Source organism: Spermophilus citellus (genome assembly GCF_964194105.1).
Source record: "Spermophilus citellus genome assembly, chromosome: 5".
Taxonomy (NCBI): Eukaryota; Metazoa; Chordata; class Mammalia; order Rodentia; family Sciuridae; genus Spermophilus; species Spermophilus citellus.
This window is the reverse complement of record NC_138186.1, coordinates 80,495,050-80,516,658: the sequence shown is the minus strand read 5'-3', so window position 1 is coordinate 80,516,658 and position 21,609 is coordinate 80,495,050. Positions and strand designations below refer to the sequence as shown.

The 21,609-nt window shown below is 35.7% G+C and overlaps 1 protein-coding gene across 1 annotated transcript in view; it reads right to left on the bottom strand.

Moving 5' to 3' along the window:
- Positions 1-21,609, bottom strand: part of ADGRB3 (adhesion G protein-coupled receptor B3) — a 696,487-nt gene that overhangs the window by 34,623 nt on the left and 640,255 nt on the right. Inside the window, exons 25-26 of the mRNA XM_081296489.1 lie at positions 16,834-16,932; positions 16,360-16,531 (exon numbers count right to left, since the gene is read on the bottom strand). Coding sequence (XP_081152615.1) covers positions 16,360-16,531; positions 16,834-16,932 — 271 coding nt within the window. The remainder of the gene's footprint in view (positions 1-16,359; positions 16,532-16,833; positions 16,933-21,609) is intronic.

The window sequence follows — 21,609 nt, the reverse complement described above, 5'->3', positions numbered from 1 at the left end:
ATAGCTTATTAGGTTGTCTTCGGCTTCCTCCTTGTCCTCTGACTCATTTCAAAGTCACTAGTAGCATCTCTCCCAAATTGCAGGATTTGAAAAGAGACACTGACTGTGGTAACCACACCAGACTGTGCCAACCAGTGCAATGAAGCTTTCATCCACTTGTACTCCCCCACCCTGATTTCTAATGCCATAATAGCTGTAAAAGAAGGGGCTCAGGGATGAATTTAGTGCTCTCTAAGCACTTTCCAATCTACGATTCTAACATTTCTAAATCTGGAATTTCCTCCAAAATGAATGAGGAGTTGCCTGATAAAACTCAACAAGATAATTTCTTCTTTCTTTTTTCAAACATGTTGGTAAAAATTGTAGATGTAGTGAAATCTAGTCTGATCACTTTTTCTTGACTATCTGGATAAATATTTAGGACTAAATCATCCAGCTTCTCCTAATAAAAGACACAAAGTCAGGACAAAGTTAGGTTCTTTCAGTGCAAATGCTTTCAGGCTTCTCTTTTCTAAATTAAGATGTCATGGCTGTAGGTTATAAAGTAACATGTGAAAAACAGAAAATCAGTCTTGTATTTGCCAGATCATCACTTTTTCTGTTATGCAGAGATTTGAATTGGGGAAAGCATATTTGTTTGTTTTTAGAAAAAAAAATCTTAAGAATCAATGTCAGAAAGATAGGTATATGTTAATTTTCTGTCTGTGCCCCAAGTAAATTGTTAAAGAAGCACAATTTATAAAAGAAGATAAATAATATGTTAGAAGAGTCTCCGGAGTATTTAGCACACAAAGATTTCCTTCAAATCTATTTCTTAGTGTTAGCATATATAAAATATGAAACATTGTAGTAATGTCAAATGATAACTCGACTGGTCTCAACTAACCATTCTCCATTTTTGGACCTTCACAGCATATTTGTCCAAAAGTACTTTCGGCTGACAATGAAATATGTAAAATCAACTTCTATAGAAGTTTCTCTTCAAAATTTCTATCTACTTGCTTGAAGGAAATGTAAACAAACAAAAAAAAAATCTCTTTTTCAGGACTCACACACACACACACACACACAATCAATACTTTCAAATTCCAAACTCCAAAATCTGACAATGGATTAAGGGCATTTCTACACTGGAGAATGATGTCAGCTTTAGGAACCAGTCAATGCTGTCCAGAGAAACACAAAACAGAAAAGCACAAATGTTCTCTAGTAAATTCAAGGTCATTTTAAGGACCTTACAAATGCCATAATTTAAGGGTTAAGTTGTATGATGCTTTTAATGCTGTTGATATCTTAAATCTAGAAAGATTTGAAGAAATTGATAGAAATCTTCACAAATAGGCACTCATTTGATTCCAAATCCTCTGTTTCATTTTTTTAAATCTTAAAAATGCATTGGGATAATCTATATGGATTGATCTTAAAAATATGTTCAGCACTGTCAGGAAAATAATTAGACTAGATTTCATAATGCATATTTCCTTATCACAGCAAAATGTACTTCAAGCAAGACAGAACCTGGAAAAAGCATCCACAGTTATTTGGAAACATTTTGATGATTACACGAATTATCTATCAGGTAAACAAAGAGTCTTATCTTTGGTGAATCAGGATGAATTATGCTGATGGAGAACAGAATTTTTCTTAAAGAGAGAAAGAGAGAGAGAATTTTTTAATATTTATTTTTTAGTTTTCGGTGGACACATATCTTTATTTTATTTTTATGTGGTGCTGAGGATCAAACCCAGCGCCCTGCGAAGTCAGGTGAGCACACTACCGCTTGAGCCCCAGCCCCAGCCGGAGAACAGAATTTTTAACAAAGCAAGTCCACAAGAATCTTGAAGATTTCAGGCAAATAGAAGCATAAGAAAATTAAAAATAAATCAAACAAGGTGGAATCTAGATCAGGCTGTGCCATGCTGAAATCGAAAACTTCTGTGCCAGTAGTCATGTTCATAACAGTGGATAGTAATAGTTTTTGATTTACTATTTATGGAGAAGGAGTCATTTATTTTAGGTAACAATTTAATTAAAAGTGTGTTATTAGAGAGAATCATTGTAACTCTGAATTCTTGTGCAATGAACACTTTTAAAACTTACTTGAGACCAGTAAATACAACTTTAAAATAAGCCTGTTTGGAACAATTAAATATTTAACATAAATTATGGCAGAGTTAATATTTAGATTTTTAGATTTCTTCTTATGATATTCTGTAATAGGTCTTTGACCTTAATTGGTGATCAGGCAGAGGGTTAAATATCTAGGAGTATAGTAAGAAACAGATATCTAACTACCTTTGAAAATATAGGACACTTTTAAGGAAATCTGATGGCATGCTGTGAAATGAAGAAAAGAATGGCAAAAGACATCTTCAAAAATCAGATGAGGTGAAAACAATAAGTTATCAAGGTCTGTTTAACACATCCAACTGTTCCCCACCAAAGTTGTTCTGACTGGCTCCAGCTGGGGGTCTGCTCTAAAAAAAACGATGAAAGCTCTAAACCTTTCTTGTTGGGGATGGATTCCTGGATGAGACACCAGTTCAAAGGGGTTTGCAGGGGTGTCGCCCCGTCTCTCTCCCTGTGGGAGAGAGATTCAGTTTTTCTCAGCAGAAGCAAGCTGGGAGCTTCTCAATTGGTGCTCACTCCGAAAGGCAGCTGGCAGAGTGTCACTGTGAAAGTCGGTGCCAGATTTAGAGATTGCTGGGGAAGAGCACCAAACACTGTTTGGCAGCGTTGCAATTTAGAGAAACCTCACAGGAAAGAAGCTTGAAATGGGCTCTGTATTTAGCTATCGAGCTGCTCAGACTCCAAAGCTTCACCTTTTTAAAAGGCAGTTTTACCTCAAGCTACTCTTCTTGACTTCTTATTCCAGAAAATTGTTTAAACTGGTTTTATTCTTATAATTATTTGATATTGTTTTTAAGATTGTTTCCCTGGGGGTGAGGAACATTTTTAATGTAGTATATTTTTTCTGAATCTCATGTCTACTATTGTTTCTAATGTTCATACTTAAATAAATGGCTCAATTCTTTCTAATTGTATTGCTTTTCACATAATTCAATCATTACATGAATAAATTGTCCTCCATTTCATATGCATGATGTCAATCAATATAACAGCATGAATGACTTTGCATCATTAAAATATTACTGGACTTTTCTCATAACAAAAGAGAAAAAAGAAAAAGATGCCATTTGCTGTATAATAAAGGATAAATATGAACTGCAGTCTCAAGTTTCAGTCCTAATGATTATTTATTGGAATCCTAAAGGATATATCACTTAGCATTTAAACTTGTTGCACCTTTTTAGTTTCAAAGTACTTTTTGTTATCAGTTTATTGGGTTGAAAACTTTGAATATTTCAAACAGATGATCTGGGAAAATTACAGTAGCCTTTCCTTGGCCTGCAAACATGAAAGGAAGAAAAGGGAAATGAGACTCTAAACTCCAGGACCTTGTGCCTTCACAGGTTGCACTTCCTTTGAGCCTTGTGCCACCCTCTTTGAGGCAGGTGTTATCCCAGTGTATAGCCAAGGGCCCTCAAACTTAGGAAGCTTAACTAATGTCCTCAAGATCCTAACAATAAGTGGCAGAGATGACAATGAAACCAGGTCACTTGACTTGAAAGTTGGACTTCATTCCAAGGCACCACTTTGCCTCCACTGTTATGACTCACTCAACAAAGAACAGGATAGTTTAAAAGAGAGAAAGAACCAGAACAATTGTTTCCAAATGAACAGAAATTAAGCTGCTGTTCTGTAATCTTCTACCTTTTAGGAGTTAGATAAAACATTAAAAAAATAAGAGGTAATGTGATAAGTTTTCATTTTATTCCTTTATTCAAAACATTGAATTTCCTGTTTCTGGAGTAAAAATCTTGCCAAGTAGGATCTGGATCTTAAAGGAGAGGGAGGCAGGATTTGCCCATCTGCATGCCTGTACTCAGGTGCCACTTCCCACCACAGAGAGAAGCACCGTGCTGCTGCCCAGAGTGGAAACAGCTGAGAGGGTAATGGGATGCTCTGGGAGAAAGATTCAGGCTTAAACCAAGCCATGGGTGGACGCTACGGGCAGGCATGCCAGGGTTTTCCATCTCTGGTATGACCTCTCCATGTCTGGGCTTGTTCACTGATGCCATCTTGCTCATCTGATTTCATGCTCTTGTTAACCTCCTAAGCCTCTGAGTGAACTTGGAGAACCACACTAGAAAATTAAGACTGATGCCAATATTCATGATGTAATTACAATTATGATAAATCATGAAAGCCTAATCTGGGGAAGGTAGGACTTATCTTCTCCTGCCAATGAAATAGGCTGACTAGTGGGTGAAGGTAGAGATTTCTGGGAAATGGTTTAGTGGATTAATAGTATATTGTCCCACTTTATGTCATATTCATGTTACTGTTGAAAGGCCATCTTTGTGCTCCCACTCCCTATTCTGACAATATCCAGGTTTACTTTGATACCTCTAATCATTCTCCCACTTTAAAGCATGCATCCTATTTTATTGAAAACAAAACTGCAAAAAACTTTTAAAAAATTTTTTAACTTTCAAATCAACCTGACAAAGAAAAAGCTCTTACTAACCCACTCTAAGCTTTCTTAAGTTCTTGGACACACACAATTCTCTTCTGAGCAGGTTAAAAATGTTAAGATCAGTACCCTGACCTTCTGCCCTCTAGGCCACTTACTAACTCTCCAAAGTCTATTTAACTCTCTTCATGACACCACTTGGAGTAACCTCTTATCAAGGCCACTGAATGCTACTAACTAGGAAGCTCTAAAAAATGACTTAAAAATTCTGTCTTCAAGTCATCAGTATTATCTGGTGTTCAGGCATCGATATTTTGGGGGGAAAAAATGACTCCAGTGTCCAAATTACATCATTTGCTTTATACTTCCATGTGCTTCATGTAGTCCCAGAGAAGACTCAGATGCCCATTTCACAAAAACTATAAGCCTAGTAACCTCTGTCCATTAATTCTCATTTTTTTTTCCCCTCAGGGCCCAATTAAATTCTGAAGTCTCTATTACCCACTCCTTTGTCTTCAAAGACCAACTGAAATCACTGCCCCACTCCTCATTAAGGAAGGGCACAAAACCGCCTTTTTACACTGAATCACACCTAATCTCCCTGTGAGTGGTCAGGCTCTGAGGGCCACACAACCCTCCATCTGAAGCATATTACATGCAACATGGATTCTTTCCAAATTACTATTTACTTCATCACTGCATTCGTCCATCTGTCCTTCCTTCCTTCCTTCCTTCCTTCCTTCCTTCCTTCCTTCCTTCCTTTCGATATTAGGGATTGAACTCAGGGCCTTGCACATCCTAGACAAGTACACTACCACTGTGCTACTTTGGGAGAATGTTGATTTTAGATTTGATAAGCAAGTATGCTTGCATTTTATACATTCACTATCATGTGCTTATAAATAATTTCATCTGTACTCCTTTGGAAATAATAAGAGTGAATGGGAAATTGGTAAACAATTAAAAAATCAAAAGGTGGGTGGAAGGGTTAAGGAAGAAGAAAAAGAGAGGCAGAAAGAGCGCCAGAGAGAACAGTTCATGTTTATTTTAAGAATTTTGCTACAAAATCGCTTCACAGGTTTGGATGAAGGTTTTGGGACCTCATCTGGTGCAGCTTAGACCTCCTGCCAGTGCTTGGGAAAAAGAAAAGAGAAGCTTGGCCCTATTACTGATGCTACAGAACAGCCACAGGATACTCACACCCTGACACAACAAAATTATCCATTTAAGCAGTTTGCTTTTTTCTTTCCATTTAGTGAAAGGGTTTTATTGTAGCTTATTTTGTATCACAATCTTGTTATTTTCCCCCTCTGACATCAAGCTGTAAGATTGTCTTAGAGCCAGGCACAGCCAGAGACAGAGATGAGGAGAACTTGCAGGCACCAAGAAAGTGGTTTCCTAGCAACAGTAACTATTTCAAAGGTTTCATAATTCTTGTGTAGTCTCAATTTCCATAGCAATGTGGAGAATAGTAAATAGTATATGCGATTATTTGCTTAATCCAAATGAATTCTAATCAACAAATAATGATACATGCAATACATCTTATTAACTATACATATTAGCCTTAAGATCTAGTTTTGTTGCTAAAAGTAGTATGTTGTGATAAATCAGATGGCTCAAAAATTTTAAATACCTTTTTCCTTTATTGGCTTTCTCTTGTTTTTAGAGGGATTTACTAAAGCAATTCAAAAGGTATTCCAGAAGAAGAAACTGCATTTTAAGGAGAAAAATTTCATGGAATTGAAGTGTTAAGATGTCATGTCTGGAGATCAGAACAAACAGCTATGCAAATATTCAAATTGCTTTTAAAAAGAATAAGTGGAATATAATTGAGTTGGCAGTGCCAGTGTGATCCTTTCTCTCTTCTTTCCTGATTAGAAATTATTTTAGTTTTAAAATTGGACCCACTAAAAGCAAGGGAACATTTCAAATAAATTTGGCTCCATACACAGCACATTAAAAATGTTATGATTTCAGTGTTTCTTCTTTAACTAAAAGGCTTTCTTCCAAACTCCTCCTCAGAAAGAGTCCACAAGCAAATATAGGTACAGCCTTTTGAATTCATATTGAAACAACCATTAAAGACTAAAAAGGACCAAATTATGTTATAGAGTGTGTCCGAAATACATAGAAATATGTCTATATGACTCTAGTGCCTAAATCAGAAAGTAGTATTTCCTTACATTGCTTATATATTTTAAGAAAGAAAAATCCATATGAATTAATTGTGATATTGTGAAGAAAATCTCTTAAAGTTAAAAAGCAGTAGAGATGAAATGGTATTCTTAGGGTCTCCTGTAGATTATCAAGATGATTGAGAATAGTTAATTTTGACCCATATTTTATAGGCATCTACCTATTCCAATTGCTTTGGTGTATTTTAATGGACTTACTATTTCATAACATGTCACTGGAGACACAGGGGACATGGAAGAGGCTTCTGTTTCTTAGGCTGTGGTCAATGCTAGTAACCAGAAATATTACCAGATAGACCTTTGCTAGTGCCAGGCAGTACACATGTAGTGGGTCAAAAGGGACCTCTGGGATGCAAAGAGGCCTCCTGTGATAAGTTCCATGGGTATGTGAAATTCTTTTAAACAAAAATCTTTTCATTTTCAGTAATGAAATTCCTCTTAAGAATTCTGAAGGACACTTTCCCTACAACTGAAATCTGTTCATGTATAGCAGAGTTACAGGGTATTTTTTCAAGTTCAATAAAAGAAAAAAAGATGTGTCATTTCAATGTTGGAATTAAAGAGTGTTATGACATTATGCTACTAATTTATCAGCTACAAAAATTATTCAATTTGAATTAATCTTTAAAAATGCAACAATAACAGAGATGATATCTATATTTTTATTCCCCATTAATGAATAAAACATGTATTTACAGATATCAGCAGAGACATTAATTTTATGATTTGATTTAATTGCCCTTAAATCATGTTTTTGACAGTTAATAGTATAATTAGGAAGTATGGAAAAGTTCTGATGGAGGATTCCAACATGGCGGCGGGCGCAGAGAGATCAAGTCCCTGACCTCTTCAGCTGTGCAGGCATAGGTAGTCGTAAACAACCTAAATCTGTTTGCTCAGGATCACTAGGCAATGCTGAGCTGACGTGGATCTGGGGTGAACAGTCTGGGCCTCTCAGAACACACACTGAGCACGGATTGGCTGAATTCAAGCTCCCGTTCGCCTGCTTCCCGCAGACAAACAGCTGTGACTCAGCACTAATCCATCCGGCTGAAACAACTGGTCAGCCCTTCTGATCCTACGGAGGTAAATGCCTACCGAGCCTTCATAGGTAGTGGCTACAGGTTTGAAACGGGGCTTGGGAGAGACAGTAAGGACCCACCCATTGCATTGGTCGCCCGGCAAAGGGAAACGAACTGTCGCCATTTGCAAGAGACACCACCATGGCAGAGAACTGACGTCATCAGACTGCGGCGGAGGAGATAACTTCATTGAAACCTGCGGCTAAAGGTGTGTAATTCCCTAGCCTTCCCTCTCCACACATCGGGGAAACCTTAAGGGCCCCTCCCAGCTCTCCTGTAAGGGCCCCTCCCAGCTCTCCTGTAAGGGCCCCTCCCAGCTCTCCCGTGAGCGCGATAGCCAGCCCGAGAGAATCAGAGGTGGCACGGGACTCGTGGCGCGGAACTACCGCTCCCACCAGGGCTGACAGCTGAGGTCTCTTGCACCAGCTACCGGGGGCGTGGCTACTGGAGGGCAAGTAAAATTCACTGAGGATTCTCAGCCCCAAGCTCTACAAACTTAGGGTCTGAGGGAATGGCAAACTAGAAGAGTGTGCCCAGTCGTTCATGAAAACAGGGCTCCCGGGAGCAGCAGACCTGGCGTGTAGCCAGTATTGTGATGAGCGGCACCTGTGAGAGGGGCCTGGCTAGAGGAAAAGTGGGAAGTGACTAGACACAAGAGGAGGCCCTAGGCACTCAGGATTGGAGACTCGCCCAGTCTGGGAGGAGCTGCTGCACAGTGATTGGTTCCCACGTATGGACAGGAGAAACTTGGCCTGGTGGGCACACCGCCACCTACTGGATGAGAAGTTAATCAAACTCTAAGACTGCATTTATTAGGTTTTTTTTTCTTTTTTCTTTTCTCTTTTTTTTTGATTTGGGTTTATCTTTCATTTTCATTTTTCTTTCTTGTTGTTTTTTTAAATTTTTTTTAGAATTATTTTTAATTTTTTTTCTTCTAATTTCAATTTTAATTTTTTTTAATTATTTTTTTAAAAAAAATTTCTTCTTTATTTCCTATTTTTCTTCTTCTTTTGTCTTTTCATTTCTTTTCAATTATCTTATCCCCACTTCCTTGAATTCTACCTGCTTACTCTCATTCTCTTTAGTGACTTGTTCCCTTCCCTTCTAATACCTTTCCTCCCAAGCATCAAATAAATTTACAGGAGTAAACAGTAACTCAGCAGTCAAACAGAACAAGAAGTAACATGAGCAGCTTCAAAAAGCAAGGAAGAAAAGGAGTGCAAACAATGCAGGACAGCCTAAATATTCAGGAGGACCTAGAGTCATCAGAAAAATGGTCATATAAAGAACTCAAGGAACACCTTAGACAGATGGAATGGAACCTTAAAGAGGATACAAGACAGCAAATTCAAGCAGCGAAAGAACACATTGAGAATGAATTACATAAACAGATAAAAGAAGAAGTTAAGCATCTTTATCAGGAGATAGAGATTATAAAGAATAATCAAACAATAATTCTAGAAATGAAAGAAACGATAAACCAAATTAAAAACTCAATTGAGAGTATCACTAACAGAGTGGAGCAAGTAGAAGCCAGAACATCAGATAATGAAGACAAAATATATCATCTTGAAAAGAGTCTAGCCAACTCAGAAAGGCTGGTAAAAAATCACGAGAAAAACATCCAAGAGTTATGGGATAACATAAAAAAACCAAACTTACGAGTCATCGGGATAGAAGAAGGTACAGAGATTCAAACCAAGGGAATGAGTAACCTGCTGAATGAAATAATTACAGAAAACTTTCCAGAAATACAAAAGGCAACAGATATACAAATTGAAGATGCATACAGGACACCGAGCACACAAAATTACAGTAGACCAACGCCAAGACACATTGTTATGAAGATATCCAATATACAGAACAAAGAGAAAATATTAAAAGCTACAAGAGAAAGGAGACAGATTACATTCAGGGGTAAACCAATAAGGTTAACAACAGATTTTTCATCATAGACACTGAAAGCAAGAAGGTCATGGAACAATGTATTTCAAACACTGAAAGACAATGGATGCCAACCAAGAATTCTGTATCCAGCAAAATTAAGCTTCAGGTATGACAACAAAATAAAAATCTTTCATGATAAACAAAAGTTAAAAGAATTTGCAGCCAGAAAACCAGCATTGCAAAGCATTTTGAGCAAAACACTACACAAGGAAGAAATGAAAAGCAATAACCAAAACCATCAGTGGGAAGTGCCTCAATAAAGACAGAGGGCGAGGGGAAAGATAATCATGGAGAGGGGCTGGGGATGTGGCTCAAGCGGTAGGGCGCTCGCCTGGCATGCGTGCAGCCCGGGTTCGATCCTCAGCACCACATACCAACAAAGATGTTGTGTCTGCTGAGAACTAAAAAAAATAAATAAATATTAAAAATTTCTCTCTCTCTCTCTCTCTCTCTCTCTCTCTCTCTCTCTCTCTCTCTCCCCTCTCTCACTCCCTCTTTAAAAAAAAAGATAATCATGGAGAAACAGACTAAATTTTTTAAAAAAAGGATAAATAATCAAACATGGATGGAAGTACAAACCATATATCAATAGTAACTCTGAATGTTAATGGCTTAAACTCTCCAATAAAGTGACATAGGCTGGTATCATGGATTAAAAAAAACAAATCCAACAATATGCTGCCTCCAGGAGACACATCTTATTGGAAAAGACATACACAGGCTGAAGGTGAAAGGATGGGAAAAAATATACCACGCACACAGTCCTCGTAAGCAAGCAGGGGTGGCCATCCTCATATCGAATAAAATCGACTTCAAGACTAAGTTAATCAAAAGGGATAAGGAAGGACATTATATACTGTTAAAAGGAACCATTCACCAACAAGACATAACAATTATCAATATTTATGCACTAAATATTGGTGCTGTGACGTTCATAAAACAAACTCTCCTCAAGTTCAAGAATCAAATAGACCACAACACAATAATTATGGGTGACTTCAACACACCTCTCTCACCATTGGACAGATCCTCCAAACAAAAGTTGAATAAAGAAACTATAGAACTCAATACCACAATCAATAACCTAGACTTAACTGACATATATAGGATTTATCAACCATCATCAAGTGGATATACTTTTTTCTCAGCAGCACATGGATCTTTCTCAAAAATAGACCATATATTATGCCATAGGGCAACCCTCAGTAAATATAAAGGGGTGGAGATAATACCATGCATTTTATCTGATCATAGTGGAATGAAACTGGAAATCAATGATAAAAGAAGGAAGGAAAAATCCTACATTACATGGAAAATGAACAATATGTTACTGAATGATCAATGGGTTACAGAAGACATAAAGGAGGAAATAAAAAAATTCTTAGAGATTAATGAAAATACAGACACAACATATCGGAATCTATGGGACACAATGAAAGCAGTTTTAAGAGGGAAATTCATCGCCTGGAGGTCATTCCTCAAAAAAAGAAAAACCCAACAAATAAATGAGCTCACACTTCATCTCAAAGCCCTAGAAAAGGAAGAGCAAAACAACAGCAAATGTAGCAGAAGGCAAGAAATAATTAAAATCAGAGCGGAAATCAATGAAATTGAAACAAAAGAAACTATTGAAAAAATTAACAAAACTAAAAGTTGGTTCTTCGAAAAAATAAATAAGATAGACAGACCTTTAGCCATGCTAATGAAGAGAAGAAGAGAGAGAACTCCAATTACTAACATACGGGATGAAAAAGGCAATATCACAACAGATGCTACAGAAATACAGAAGACAATTAGAAATTATTTTGAAAACCTATATTCCAATAAAATAGAAGATAGTGAAGACATTGATAAATGTCTTAAGTCATATGATTTGCCCAGACTGAGTCAGGAGGATACACACAATTTGAACAGACCAATATCAATGGATGAAATTGAAGAAGCCATCAAAAGACTACCAACCAAGAAAAGCCCAGGACCGGATGGGTATACAGCGGAGTTTTACAAAACCTTTAAAGAAGAATTAATACCAATACTTTTCAAGTTACTTCAGGAGCTCTTCCAAATTCATTCTATGAGGCCAACATCACCCTCATTCCGAAACCAGACAAAGACACCTCAAAGAAAGAAAACTACAGACCAATATCTCTAATGAACCTAGATGCAAAAATCCTCAATAAAATTCTGGCGAATCGAATACAAAAACACATCAAAAAAATTGTGCACCATGATCAAGTAGGATTCATCCCTGGGATGCAAGGATGGTTCAATATACGGAAATCAATATAAATGTTATTCACCACATCAATAGACTTAAAGATAAGAACCATATGATCATCTCGATAGACGCAGAGAAAGCTTTCAACAAAGTACAGCATCCCTTTATGTTCAAAACATTAGAAAAACTAGGGATAACAGGAACTTACCTTGACATTGTAAAAGCTATCTATGCTAAGCCTCAGGCTAGCATCATTCTGAATGGACAAAAGTTAAAGGCATTCCCTCTAAAATCTGGAACAAGACAGGGATGCCCTCTATCACCAGTTCTATTCAATATAGTTCTCGAAACACTGGCCAGAGCAATTAGACAGACGAAAGAAATTAAAGGCATAAAAATTGGAAAAGAAGAACTTAAATTATCACTATTTGCAGATGACATGATTCTATACCTAGAAGACCCAAAAGGGTCTACAAAGAAACTACTAGAACTAATAAATGAATTCAGCAAAGTGGCAGGATATAAAATCAACACGCATAAATCAAAGGCATTTCTGTATATCAGCGACAAAACTTCTGAAACGGAAATGAGGAAAAACACTCCATTCACAATATCCTCAAAAAAATAAAATACTTGGGAATCAACCTAACAAAAGAGGTGAAAGATTTATACAATGAAAACTACAGAACCCTAAAGAGAGAAGTAGAAGAAGATCTTAGAAGATGGAAAAATATACCCTGTTCATGGATAGGCAGAACTAACATTATCAAAATGGCGATATTACCAAAAGTTCTCTATAGGTTTAATGCAATGCCAATCAAAATCCCAACGGCATTTCTTGTAGAAATAGATAAAGCAATCATGAAATTCATATGGAAAAATAAAAGACCCAGAATAGCAAAAGCAATTCTAAGCAGGAAGTGTGAATCAGGCGGTATAGCGATACCAGATTTCAAACTATATTACAGAGCAATAGTGACAAAAACAGCATGGTACTGGTACCAAAACAGGCGGGTGGACCAATGGTATAGAATAGAGGACACAGAGACTAATCCACAAAGTTACAACTATCTTATATTTGATAAAGGGGCTAAAAGCATGCAATGGAGGAAGGATAGCATCTTCAACAAATGGTGTTGGGAAAACTGGAAATCCATATGCAACAAAATGAAACTGAAACCCTTTCTCTTGCCATGCACAAAAGTTAACTCAAAATGGATCAAGGAGCTTGATATCAAATCAGAGACTCTGCGTCTGATAGAAGAAAAAGTTGGCTCCGATCTACATATTGTGGGGTCGGGCTCCAAATTCCTTAATAGGACACCCATAGCACAAGAGTTAATAACAAGAATCAACAAATGGGACTTACTTAAACTAAAAAGTTTTTTCTCAGCAAGAGAAACAATAAGAGAGGTAAATAGGGAGCCTACATCCTGGGAACAAATTTTTACTCCTCACACTTCAGATAGAGCCCTAATATCCAGAGTATACAAAGAACTCAAAAAATTAGACAATAAGATAACAAATAACCCAATCAACAAATGGGCCAAGGACCTGAACAGACACTTCTCAGAGGAGGATATACAATCAATCAACAAGTATATGAAAAAATGCTCTCCATCTCTAGGAGTCAGAGAAATGCAAACCAAAACCACCCTAAGATACCATCTCACTCCAGTAAGATTGGCAGCCACTATGAAGTCAAACAACAACAAGTGCTGGCGAGGATGTGGAGAAAAGGGTACACTTGTACATTGCTGGTGGGACTGCAAATTGGTGCGGCCAATTTGGAAAGCAGTTTGGAGATTCCTGGGAAAGCTGGGAATGGAACCACCATTTGACCCTGCTATTGCCCTTCTCAGACTATTCCCTGAAGACCTTAAAAGAGCATGCTACAGGGATACTGCCACATCGATGTTCATAGCAGCACAATTCACAATAGCTAGACTGTGGAACCAACCCAGATGCCCTTCAATAGATGAATGGATAAAAAAAATGTGGCATCTATACACAATGGAGTACTATGCAGCAATAAAAAATGACAAAATCATAGAATTTGCAGGGAAATGGATGGCACTAGAGCAGATTATGCTTAGTGAAGCTAGCCAATCCCTAAAAAGCAAATACCAAATGTCTTCTTTGATATAATGAGAGCAACTATGAACAGAGCAGGGAGGAAGAGCAGGAAGAAAAGATTAACATTAAAAAGAGACATGAGATGGGAGGGAAAGGGAGAGAAAAGGGAAATTGCATGGAAATGAAGGGAGACCCTCATCGCTATACAAAATTACATATAAGAGGTTGTGAGGGGAATGGGAAAATAAACAAGGAGAGAAATGAATTACAGTAGATGGGGTAGAGAGAGAAGATGGGAGGGGAGGGGAGGGGGGATAGTAGGGGATAGGAAAGGTAGCAGAATACAACAATTACTAATAGGACATTATGTAAAATTGTGGATGTGTAACCGACGTGATTCTGCAATCTGCATTTGGGGTAAAATTGTGGGTTCATAACCCACTTCAATCTAATGTATGAAATATGATATGTCAAGAGCTTTGTAATGTTGTGAACAACCAATAAAAAAAAAATACCTATTTTGCAGGAGCAAAAAAAAAAAAAAAAGAAAAAGAAAAGTTCTGATGGAAATGAAGGAGTTTTGTGCCAAATATTTTTTCTTCATGTAAGCAGCAAAAACTTGATAATAAGCCATCATAATGTCTGTCACTTAAAATCTGCATATTTTGATTATCTCCCAAGACTATCTAGAAATCGTATTTATGAAGAAAAAGGAAGCTTATTTAAAGATGGGGTACATTCCTCCTCCTTAATACCTAAGGTATTAATGCCATCTGAAAATTGCATATAGGCATGTCATGCTCCTCACTTAAAGCCTGTAACAGTTCATCCTTAATTGTCCATTAAAAATGAATTATGTGTCTATTTATTTAGCATAAATCTGTTACTTAAATAGAGATAATATTAATACAGAAGTTGTAATTAGAAAAGACCACAACCTAAATTATCATTGAACTTTATTTCAGTTTTTACTCCTTTGGTACGTAGCTCAATATTTGGAAGATTTTAATGCTGACATTCTAAATTTGTGATGAGAGTACTCAGGTCTGTAAGTAAGTACGGTCTGTAAGTAAGGTCTGTAAATTATTTCAGAATTTCCAAATGATGAAACAGCCTCTCCCCTTGCAGGATAAACTCATACTTTATCTGTTTTCTTTGTTTTTTTCTCACAAAATGGCTTTAGAATACACCTGTGGGTATATTGCTGACATCTGTATCTTCCTGAAATAGTACAGAAATATTGTTCTCCCCACCTGGTAAATCAGGTTAAAGCCTTTGGTTGCCTTCACAACTCATTGTACAAACTATGTGGTGTGTACTCACATGCACAGTTATCTCTTTGCAAGGTGCACATCATAATAAACTTCTCAAACAAGCCAAATAATGCAAAATGACAGAGTAGACCATTTTCTCAGAATCACTAGCATGGCACTGTGTCAATGTGTTCTTCAGTCACCACTCATCTCCAGAGTAAAATGCTAAAATGACTCATAAACCTTGTAAATACTGTGTCAGTGCTTGAAAGCATTCAGAATAATTTTCACCCTGGTTGGAAAACAACATTTTATTCCTAATCAACTGAAGTCTGCAATTTTTCACTGTCCTGGGTGGATTTGGTGTCAGTGTCTCTACTCATGAAGAATAACTTCTTCCCTCACTGCTGACAAGAAACTTCAGCCATGATGCAGAGAAATGCTATGATTGTAGGTATACAATTCTAGGAACAAATAATTATTGCCTATCATGCCCCACTAGGTACATTCTTTTGTATTTTCTGAACATAAACATCCATATCAAAATCATTAATCTTTATTAACTTTAACCACAATTTAGAGACAAAAGAAGTATCCAGTAATCTTCAACATTTTATAGTAAAAATAAATTTAGTTAATATGAGAAATGAGAATATGTTGTATGTAGAAGCATGAGATATCAGTGTATTATTTATTTATGAACACTGCCAATCAACCATAAGCCACCTTCCCTCTCATGTACCAGTTTCTCTAACAGATCTATCTCATTCCACATAGCATCTCTTGAATCTTCTCTCCCTGGTTCTTGGTACCTCTGGCTGTGAGTTCTTTAGCACAGACCCACACATTTTAGAGTGCCAAGGGCCCTCCTGAACTATTCCTTAAAGCTTCTCTCCAGCTTTGACTCTGACGAAATCCCCATTGCTTAAGATAATGTGGTAAGACCAGCTTCAATCTGAAAATCAAGATATTATAATAAAAGATCATACTTTTTAGCATATATCTTTCAATTATCACTCATCTCTTGCACAAGAATCACATTTCTCACCTCTCTCCGAAGAATGCAGTGGACCATGACTATAACAAAGCCTTGCAATGAATCAAACACAGCAAAAAGTATTTGAAACAATATGGAGCGTTTATCTGTCATGGCCAGAACTGCAGACATCCATGTCAGAGCTAGAAGGGGCAACACCACACAAGAGCTCCAAAGAGAGGCCCTGTTGGGAGACAAAGAAAGCAACATTACGTAGCTGCATGTCATGCCCCAGGCCATAACCAAACCCCCGTTCAACATAGCATTCTTATATGTGGCACCAAGACTATTAACTTGGAAACCACAAAGCAGATAACATTTGAGAGTTTTATTTATTCTTTTATACACTATCCCACATAGTTATAAAGGTAGTTGCCAATTATAAATATTTAAGTATTAGCAAACACTATTTTATTTTTCATCATAGCATTTTCTCACATGCACTGAAAGATTTGTAACAAGAAGATGTAAATGATTGGGACTAACATGGCGTTACTGGCGGTGGTGGCTGACAAAGCTGTTGTTGAAACTACTCCACACTTGGCACATTTGAGCGTCAAACCGCTATGAGGCTCACTCATCTGACTGCAAACAAACAGAACACCCACAAAAAGAACAAAATATTGAATTGTCACCAAAAAAAGTTGCTGCTGCAAGTAAGCTTTAAATATGATTTCATACAGAAAAGTATACTTATCGAAGATGAAAGCTCTAGATTGTTTTAAAGACGCATTTTTACTACAATTTATCTTTGTAACATTTACCTCTTAACAATCTGGGCCTTTCTTGCATGCACGCATATTTCCATCATTTACACCATAAATAGCCCTATCAAAATTGCCCAACACTGAGATAAACAGATCAAAATTGCCCAACACTGAGATAAACATAAGCATGTGCTTGTGTAGACATATAGCAAAACCCTTTATTCAGACCTCTGGTACTCAAACATGTGAGGACTCCTAGCTTCAAGGACTTTCACTGTTGTTTGCAAAAGGCACACTTATCAATTAAAGCCCCCTGAGACATTAACCTCAGAAGCCCACATAGGAGCATGCATTACATATAGAAATAATACATATATATAGCACATAATATGTATGTTAGGAGTCTTCAATTGTAGAAGAAAGTTTTTATCTCAACAACTTTGTTCTTTGAGATTTCCTGTAGCATCAATGTACTATCCATATTTTAGGATGATCTGAATATAGGGGCTGATGAAACTTGATGAAACATTAGTTGATAATAAAAAGAATGGTAGTTTTCTTTTTTAATAAAATACATTTAATATATCTGAAGTTCAAAATTTTCTTTCTGAACATTTATTATAGGTTCCAATATCATAGCATTTAAATGGTCTATTCTGGTCTAGGAGACTTCATATGTAAATTCAGATTCCATTTACTACATCACAGAAACAAAATTATACTACATAGAAAATTTGACATGCATTTTGCTTAAGAAAAGCATCCCTTGAAAAATAATGTTTATTAGAACATAAATTTCTTAAGAAAAACAAATAAAAATTCCTTGAATAGAAATCCAAAACACCTTGAATTTTTTTTGTGTGGTGTACTTCTTTAAGTCTATTCCAATGTGGTGCCTATGTCTAAAATATGCCTGCCCTGTGGGTTTTTAAATAATTTATAGTAGAGTTGCATATATATATAATTATTTAAATATATATAATTATTTAAAAGAAACCAGAAATTCCAAATTATAAGCATCTCAAGGGGCAGAAGAGAGAAAATGTTAAGATACTTATAGTTTGGAATGTCAAATTTCTTTTAAATAAGTATACTCATTTGTGGATAGCCCTTAGATTAGATAATAAATATGAAAAATATAGCTTGATCAGCAGATCTCATGAGGAAATTAAAAAAAAAAGACCTCAGAGTTGGGGAAAGGGAATATGATACTAAATTACACATCTAAATCACTCATCTCTTGCTTTACTGAGTCAACCCAAAGCATATGTACCCAAACCAGTCACATGTACCTAAACTTCTCAAATAATATATAAGAGATAATCTGTCTAGTTTAGTTTACAAATGGTTCAGTGAGCTTGAAACTGCACCCAAAGGAGCACCTAGATTGGTGTTAACCCAGTGGTTGCACACAGCAGTTCCCTCAAATTAGTCTTTGGCCCCATCCCCAAAGACTAATTTGAGGAAACTCATGCACCTGTTTTTCTTGAAAGTCCATATATTATACCAGTGAATGAGCAAAAATGAGCACCACTGCTCTAGATATACATTGAGCTTCTTTAATCATCTTAAATTTGATGATATTGATATTTCAAAGGCATGGATTACTCCCTTATTGTTTTTGTTATTACAGAGGATGAGTTATTTGATGTTTGTGCTTCTAACATGGATGTGGCTATTTCTCAATTTAAAGGCATTTTGCTCTGGGTTCTAAACCAAGACTAAAAAGTCAAAAGTGATTTAAAAAAAATAATTTCAAGTACCCAATACAGCAAGTATTTTAGCCCTGAAAAACTGTGATTTAACCTAAGCACTGGCTTTCCTGATTACAAATTGAAACTAGTATTCAATATGCTTATTTGTCTTTATTTGAGGCTGACTGAAAGGTCTACATATACTTTCCTTGTAGCAAACTGTTAAAAACTGTGCTGGATGCTAATTTTTTGGACAGCTTTGATATTATCTTATTAGATGTGAATGGAATAGATGAATGGTAAATTACCTTGGGAAATGTAATGATTTTTTCCTAGTTTACATTACTGTACAGAACCGATGTAATATGAAGAACACATAGTCTATATGGTAGATCAAGTAGCTTCAATGAAAATTAAAATCTTTTTTCTTTGTTACAATGGAAATTATGCATTTATAAAATAAAACATTCAATTAGTTATATAAAAAAAAAGGAGTTGAACTGCCCATACATTCAGTGTAACCAGGGCACCAGGGCAGGAATACAGTTGCTTTACTACTCCTCTTCCAAAGAGTTCTGCCAGTTCCTATTATTACTATGGGTCTTGAAATGTACAGGTTCTAATTCCCTTCCCAATTTTATTTAATATTTTATTTAGGAAATTTTTTTATTTGATTTGTTTATTTTAATACTCTAACAGGTTACCTAAAAAGAAAATTTCCCCTCCATCTCCATTTGGAAAAATCTCATTAAATTTCTTAAGTATTCTGCTAATTAACTTCCTAAATTTTGGTAGATGACACAGAAAGTTCTACTGTAGAAAAATACAGAAAAGTACACTTTCTGTTTAAGATATTATAAAAAGACACACAGGGCTTTTTCTTACTCTCGTTCTTTCCAATTATCATTTTATATATGAAGTATATTGTAAATTCCCACCTAGGTAAATATATTTTAGGCATTAGAAATATTTAATATGTTTGGGGTATTATAAAACTTGTCAAGCTATTGAATTATTTATTAAACATTTTCTCACACATTCTTTTATAAATACTTATTGAGTACAAACTATATACTTTGCTGTTTAATAAGAAGTGATTATAAAAAATAAGAAAAGAGAAAAAGTATTAGAAAAACATGGAAGAAGGAATGTCTGGGTCCTATATTCAATTTTATATAACAACACAGTTTCAAAAGATATGTTTGATATTTTTGTATATTCAAACAACCTGAAAAAGACGATTTTTACAATTATGGAAGTCAATTATTAAGTCAGTTAGGTTCTAGTCAACATTTCTTTAAGTTAGTTGTAATTATTTGTTTTTCACTCAAGTCTTTATTATTGTCCTAACTGCTTTTACACCCATTTCTTGTTAAGTTTACCTTTAATCATACTTTGGAATATAGAACAAATTTTAATCCATATTTACTTATGCCAAAATAGCATTTTATATTTAAGAATTTTTTTTAAAACTTAGTCATTAATTTGATAGCTCTTTCTGACTTTGGACAGTAATCAGCATTCTACTCTGGTCATGTAGGTTACCAACGCTTCTTTGTCTCTAGCAGCGTCCTTTGTACCAGAAGATCCTCACTCAGTTTTGCCCATAAGACATACATGACGCCCAAGAAAATTTTTAGAATTAGAGGCTTTAAGATTATAATGGTCATAGTTAATTTGTAGATTGATATGGATTTTTTCTAAATGCATAATACAACAAGGTTGTCATTCCTTCTAAACTTATATTATCTCTTACAAAGAGCTAAGTGAAACAAACTAGGCATTACATTAAATGAGAACGTAAATACTGTGGTAATTAAATGAGAACATAAATACTGACTAATAATCTAATAAATCCTCAGCATTGTACTCATTTTATCTCATCTTTTTCTGACCTCACTATATGAATGATGAAATCATAGACCTCTGGTTGATAGTCAGGGAGTTTTGAAAACACACATCCACTTTCACTTCCTCATTTCATTGTGAAATGAGGAATAGCCACTGTTGAGTATTTTTTCTTATTTGTCAAATCCTCTAATGAATAGTTTATACACATTATATTCCATATGCTTTATGAGGCAAAAGCTATTGTTCCCATTGAACAGATAAGGAGACCGACCTACATGCAGAAAGATGAAGTAACATGCCCAAAGACAGACACACACAGAGCTAGCAAATTGCAGAACTGAATATTGAATATGGTTTTGATTCGAAGCCTTATTCTAAGCACTTAAACCAACCCCAACTATTTTGTTTAAATTATTTAAGTTTATACCATCGTAGCAGAGCTGAATTTCTATACCCAGTAGTTGGTATGATCAATTTATTCTTATATGATTAAATTGGACTTAAATTTCAACCATATGTGACAGATTAACAACAATAATCTTGTGAAAGGTTCATGTCCAAGTATCTATACTAAGTAGAAACCTTTCTATTTAAGGATGCCATGGGACTAATCTGTAGTGCAATTATCTCTGAGAAGTGACCCTCCCTCGAGAAGGAACTCCAATGATGTTTTTATTATTCCACTGCAGTTCCAATGTTCCATATGAATAACATTAAAATTTTATATTGAAAGCCATTAGAGTTGGCTGTTTACTAGTTTAGATACTTGGTCTATCTTACCTTATAAATCATTGCATAGATTGTAAAAACCAAAGGATTTAAAGCTCTCATCAGGAGCCAATCAAATACTGTCACTATTAAATAATACCCTAAATTATTTAAAAAACAAACTATTACATAGACAAGTTTTCAATGATGATGCCATTTAACAGAAAGGTAAAAACTATAAACTTTATAGATACAAGGGGAAAATTAAAGGCATTAGTATTTCATTCAAGTTTCTATAAATG